At 50.4% G+C, this 5,698-nt stretch overlaps 1 protein-coding gene across 1 annotated transcript; it reads left to right on the top strand.

The window, feature by feature from the left end:
• The first annotated feature begins 1,183 nt into the window (after nucleotides 1-1,183).
• Nucleotides 1,184-5,299, top strand: LOC134015951 (ADP-ribosylhydrolase ARH1-like). The gene is given in 10 exon segments (XM_062455428.1): nucleotides 1,184-1,323; nucleotides 1,996-2,145; nucleotides 2,339-2,453; nucleotides 2,805-2,913; nucleotides 3,701-3,799; nucleotides 3,885-3,990; nucleotides 4,081-4,347; nucleotides 4,763-4,977; nucleotides 5,090-5,201; nucleotides 5,203-5,299. Coding segments are annotated over 9 exon segments (1,065 nt in total). The 5' UTR covers nucleotides 1,184-1,323; nucleotides 1,996-2,137; the 3' UTR covers nucleotides 5,237-5,299.
• The last annotated feature ends 399 nt before the right edge of the window (nucleotides 5,300-5,698 follow it).

Genomic DNA, 5,698 nt, shown 5'->3' on the forward strand with positions numbered 1-5,698 from the left:
CAGAACTAGCCACACACACACACACACACACACACACTGGCAGCCTGCTGCAAATGGCCTTGCTTGATCATTAGTCCTATTGAATGGGGGTTTCCTGTTCTGATAATTAACAGTGTTCTGAGGATGCATCAGTTTATTGATTTCTTGTGACAGACTGATATGTGTTCACAATCTGTGTATCGGGAGTCAGGTGGCTGAGCGGTGAGGGAATCGGGCTGGTAATCCGAAGGTTGCCAGTTCGATTCCCAGTCATGCCAACTGACGTTGTGTCCTTGGGCAAGGCACTTCACCCTACTTGCCTCAGGGGAATGTCCCTGTACTTACTGTACGTCGCTCTGGATAAGAGCGTCTGCTAAATGACTAAATGTAAATGTGTATTGATGCATTGTGTGTGTGTGTGGTGTGGTATGTTTGTGTGTGGTATGTGCGTGAGTCTGTGGTGAGTGTGTGTGTGTGTGGTATGTGTGTGTGTGTGGTATGTGTGTGTCTGAGGGAGACCAGCAAGGCACAGTGCCCATGGCAGACACACACACACACACTCATGCATAGATGCAGATCTGGATGTGTCTGCCTTGTCTCTCTCACCACCCCCCCCCTCTCGCTCGCTCGCTCACAGTGATTGAACACCAGGAGACACACACACACCACACACACACACAAGCAGGTTGTGCAAGGACCTCAGTGTAAGAGCTATTGTGATTGGCTGTGATTCCCCCCTGACCATTCAGTGAACAGACACCTCCATCTACCCAGCCTCCTCTCAGGCTCCACCCAGCCTCCCCCAGCCTCCTCTCAGCCTCCACCCAGCCTCCACCCAACCTCCTCCCAGCCTTCCCCCAGCCTCCACCCAGCCTCCTCTCAGCCTCCCCCCAGCCTCCTCTCAGCCTCCACCCAGCCTCCACCCAACCTCCTCCCAGCTTTCCCCCAGCCTCCACCCAGCCTCCTCCCACGCCCCCCTCAGTCCAGGCTGCAGGTAGGGCTCTCACAACATGACACCCTCATGGCAGGTGACAGCACAAATAGGCTTTGAGCCATCTGTGACACACTGCCTCTGTGTGTGACACCAGCCCGTGTCCTGCCTCCCTGGATATGTAGACGGAGTTAATGACTAGGTACCGACAGCCCCGGTGTCTGTCAAACGCAGCAGGGTTGGAGGGGAAACACCGCGACCCAGCGGACGCGTCTGGCTATATTTTATTCCCTTAGCAGACGCCCTTGTCCAACGCGAACACATCGCGCATATAGAAAGTAGGCTACTGCAGAGAAGTAAGGATTAGAATTACAGTTTTCTGAACGTGGTTTAGCTGTCGGAGTCAACGGTCTGTATTTAGGCTAGCAGCTGACTGTAATATGTGAATCTCTTCTGGTGTCACGTTACTAACGTGCTCCTACCATGGTTAGAGACAATTAAAGGTTTATAGTTGTTTTAATTTGATAATAATTCATCCAAATAATACTGTAACCTATAGTCTAATCTGAGGGCTGTTGAGAGTATCTCATCCAGCGATATACACGGCAAGTGATAGCGCTAGCAGCCTTAGTTCCTGATTTATGACCTGTGTATGCAACTAATGCAAGAATTATTATGCGAGTAGTCTACATACTGAAGGATGTTTGTACTATTTGGACGGCATTTTAAATCATTTAGATTGTTCAGAATCTGAAGGTGGTTTCCTGCAGACTATGTGAGAAGTCTGCACATGCATATTCATGTCTACACCATGTCTAATTTTATAGAAGCTGATCAAATGTATACACTCAGGTTTATAGACCACTTGCCGGGTTACAAAATCACGGACGGAATTAAGAATATTCAGACATTTAACAAACATTCCCTACTGCGTGTTTTAATCTACGACACATCGGTTTCAGAAATAGCATGCCTAGGCTATTTCTATATTTAGAAGTGTAATATAAGTGGCGCGATTCAGTTAGCTTGTCGCGGTCAATTGCAGTCCTGACTCAAAATTATTCCTAAATTTTATTTTTTGTCAGAAGTTTAACCCGGTGGTGAAGTTGATTAGAGACACCGACCGAGCTGTCTGTGTCGGTGGGAGCTCCAGTAAACTGAAGACTTACAGTCGGTTGTCGCGCTTGACCGCTTACAAACAACACTATTTTGGAGAGCCTTGTCGCAATGGACAGGTTAGTAAATTCCAGAGCCTAGGCCTACGCTTTAGGAAACTACTAAAATTAACCTTTGTGTCACAATTAGAAAAAGTAATTTATTGATGGACAGTTAGGCTATTCCATGACTCAACGTAACACACAGATAAGCTAGGCTAGAAGAAAGTTCTGAACACAAACATTCTCAGTTGCTTTTTCGTTCCCCGGCCAGACCAGCCTCCCTCCAGCACTACAAGGCCGCCATGTTGCTGAGCGGGGCGGGAGACGCCTTGGGCTACCGGAACCAGCTGTGGGAGTATAACGAGTCCGGGCCAGCCATTCACCAGGTGGGCACAGGTAGCATGACCCGTGCCTGTTTGAAGTGGACGGTTTCCCACGTTCAAACGCCCCAAATATCCTTTCATATTCTAATAGTTATGTGTTAAGTTTGGGCAATGGGTGGGTGGATTGGTGAGTTGCTGTGTACAGGTTACCTAGGTTACCAGTCTCCTGAGAAACAAGGTAGAGACCATGTCAAATTCATTCAGTGCCACTATAGGTGATTATAACATGTTAAACATGCTGTAGGTGATTATAACATGTTAAACATGCTGTAGGTGATTATAACATGTTAAACATGCTGCAGGTGATTATAACATGTTAAACATGCTGTCGTGATTATAACATGATGTCTACAGGAGTTGAAGAAGCTGGGCGGACTGAACAACATCACAGTGAAGCTACCTGATTGGCCAGTCAGTGATGACACCGTGTTGCACCTGGCTACAGCAGAGGCACTAGCTACAGGTGAGAGGAGACTAGCTACAGGTGAGAGGAGACTAGTTACAGGTGAGAGGAGGCTAGCTACAGGTGAGAGGAGACTAGTTACAGGTGAGAGGAGACTAGCTACAGGTGAGAGGAGACTAGCTACAGGTGAGAGGAGACTAGCTATAGGTGAGAGGAGGCTAGTTACAGGTGAGAGGAGACTAGCTACAGGTGAGAGGAGGCTAGCTACAGGTGAGAGGAGACTAGTTACAGGTGAGAGGAGACTAGCTACAGGTGAGAGGAGACTAGCTACAGGTGAGAGGAGACTAGCTACAGGTGAGAGGAGGCTAGTTACAGGTGAGAGGAGACTAGCTACAGGTGAGAGGAGGCTAGCTACAGGTGAGAGGAGACTAGTTACAGGTGAGAGGAGACTAGCTACAGGTGAGAGGAGACTAGCTACAGGTGAGAGGAGACTAGTTACAGATGAGAGGAGGCTAGCTACAGGTGAGAGGAGGCTAGTTACAGGTGAGAGGAGACTAGTTACAGGTGAGAGGAGACTAGTTACAGGTGAGAGGAGGCTAGCTACAGGTGAGAGGAGACTAGTTACAGGTGAGAGGAGACTAGCTACAGGTGAGAGGAGACTAGCTACAGGTGAGAGGAGACTAGCTACAGGTGAGAGGAGGCTAGTTACAGGTGAGAGGAGACTAGCTACAGGTGAGAGGAGACTAGCTACAGGTGAGAGGAGACTAGTTACAGGTGAGAGGAGACTAGCTACAGGTCAGAGGAGACTAGCTCGGGAAGGACGTGAACATGTGATGGTATGTTCCAGGGAAGGAAGGGGAGGAGCTTCTACAGGAAGTAGCGGCTGGCTACGTGGAGGCCATGAAGGACATGGAGGGCAGGAAGCCAGGGCCCTCCAGCATTTTAGGTGACAAATATTCTGCATGTTAATACATTGAGCAGACGCTTGTGTGGAGCTAGTGTCAGATTGGTGTCCCCTGCTGCCCCCCCAGGGGTGTCCCAGCTGAGGCCGGCCTCTGCCGGGGGGTACCGGGTCCCCTACAACCCCGAAGGGACGGGCTGCGGAGCTGCAATGAGGTCCATGTGCATCGGGCTGAGGTGAGGTGGGCAAACTACTTAGTTTCCTGTAACCCTCATGTAAAGTGTATTATTAGTTACATGGTGTCACCTGACTTCTCACCTGTCCAGGTACCCGAACCCAGAGCAGCTCTCCACGCTGGTTGCCGTTGCCGTGGAGACAGGGAGGATGACCCACCCTCATCCCACTGGTTTCCTAGGCGCCGTGGCTTCAGCCCTTTTTACCTCGTACGCCGCCCAGAGACGGCCAATCACCACCTGGGGGCGTGGCCTGGTCAGGGAAGCCTGTCCAATCGCCAGGAGCTTGGTTCGGTCGCAGGGCTTCGCTGTCAAGGAGACGGAGAGAGACTGGAGCTACTTCTCTGAGAAGTGGGAGTGGTGAGAACAGTGTAGAAGAGGAAGTGGTGAGAACATTCTAGAAGAGCAACAGGAAGTGGTAGAACATTCTAGAACAGCAGTCATGTGATGATGTTTCATTTTCAATCATTTTTATTATTATCGAGGCGCTGACCAGGGATTTGAGGCTGAGATTGTGTTGACAGAGGCGGTATTGAATTTGGATGATGTGAGCTAAGCTGCTGTAAGCTTGTCTCAGGGGACAAATCGATGACATGCAAAAATATGACAGCAGATTATCTGTGTCTGAATCCTCAAACCACCTTCATACAGCCCTTATAATAGTTAGATTTTCTTTCCTTATAGTTATATAATAGTTTATATAATAATGTTTATAGCCTTTATAATATAGTTTGAGCAGACTTTCACCCAATCACGGGCCTCTCTCCCCCTGCAGGTACCTGCAACAGAGGGGCCTCGCTGAGGGGGTGGGGCCAGTGCTGTGGCCCGCCCCCTATGGGCCGACAGAGAGAGACGTGGCCTATAAGAGCTTCAGCCTGTCCGGGTGGGCGGGGCGCAGCGGACACGACGCACCAATGATAGCCCTGGATGCTCTGCTGGGGGCAGGGCCAGACTGGGAGGAGCTGATGAGCAGGGCAGGGTTTCATGGAGGTCAGTGCTGGAGGGTGGGGACAGTTTATCCTTCTGTTAGGGAGCAGTGAGGCGGCAGGAAAGGGGGGACTGTCACTCACCCTTCCTCTGCTCTCCCCCTCTCTCCCTCCAGGGGACAGTGACAGCACGGCGGTGATCGCCTGCTGCTGTTGGGGTCTCCTCTACGGCACGGAAGGGGTTGCCCCCAGCAACCACCTCCAGCTGGAGTACCGGGATAGACTGGAGCAGTGCAGACATACTGTACACCCTGTCTCACTGACCTGGACCAGCACACACCACATGGAGAGAGCAGAGACAGGTAGAGGAGGAGAGTGAGGAGGGGAGAGAGAGAGAGTGGAGAGAGAGAGGAGGCAGGGGCGTAGCCAGGACATTATTTCTGGGGGGGCCAGCTCTGGCCAGTCTTTTATTTGGGGTGGCACTTGATTGTCAAAAACTACTATTTTAAAACTCACACACTGCATCACTCAGAGCAGCAGTTTTCTAACAGTATCCAGTGGTTAGCTGCTAGTCTCCATTGAAGTGCTGTCAGAATGCAGCTACGTTGGTTTGTGTCTTGCGCTGTTGATGGGGGCGTGGCCCAACATGTTGCGAATATGGGGCTTGTAGCATAAGTGACAAATGCCAATATAAGACGACTTAAAAAAAATACTAATGCATTTATTTCAGCTTTATACCGTTTCTGTCCAGGAAGTGGCCGTGGCCCCCACTGGCCACCACGTGG

This window comes from Osmerus eperlanus, unplaced genomic scaffold (genome assembly GCF_963692335.1).
Source record: "Osmerus eperlanus unplaced genomic scaffold, fOsmEpe2.1 SCAFFOLD_588, whole genome shotgun sequence".
Classification (NCBI taxonomy): domain Eukaryota; kingdom Metazoa; phylum Chordata; class Actinopteri; order Osmeriformes; family Osmeridae; genus Osmerus; species Osmerus eperlanus.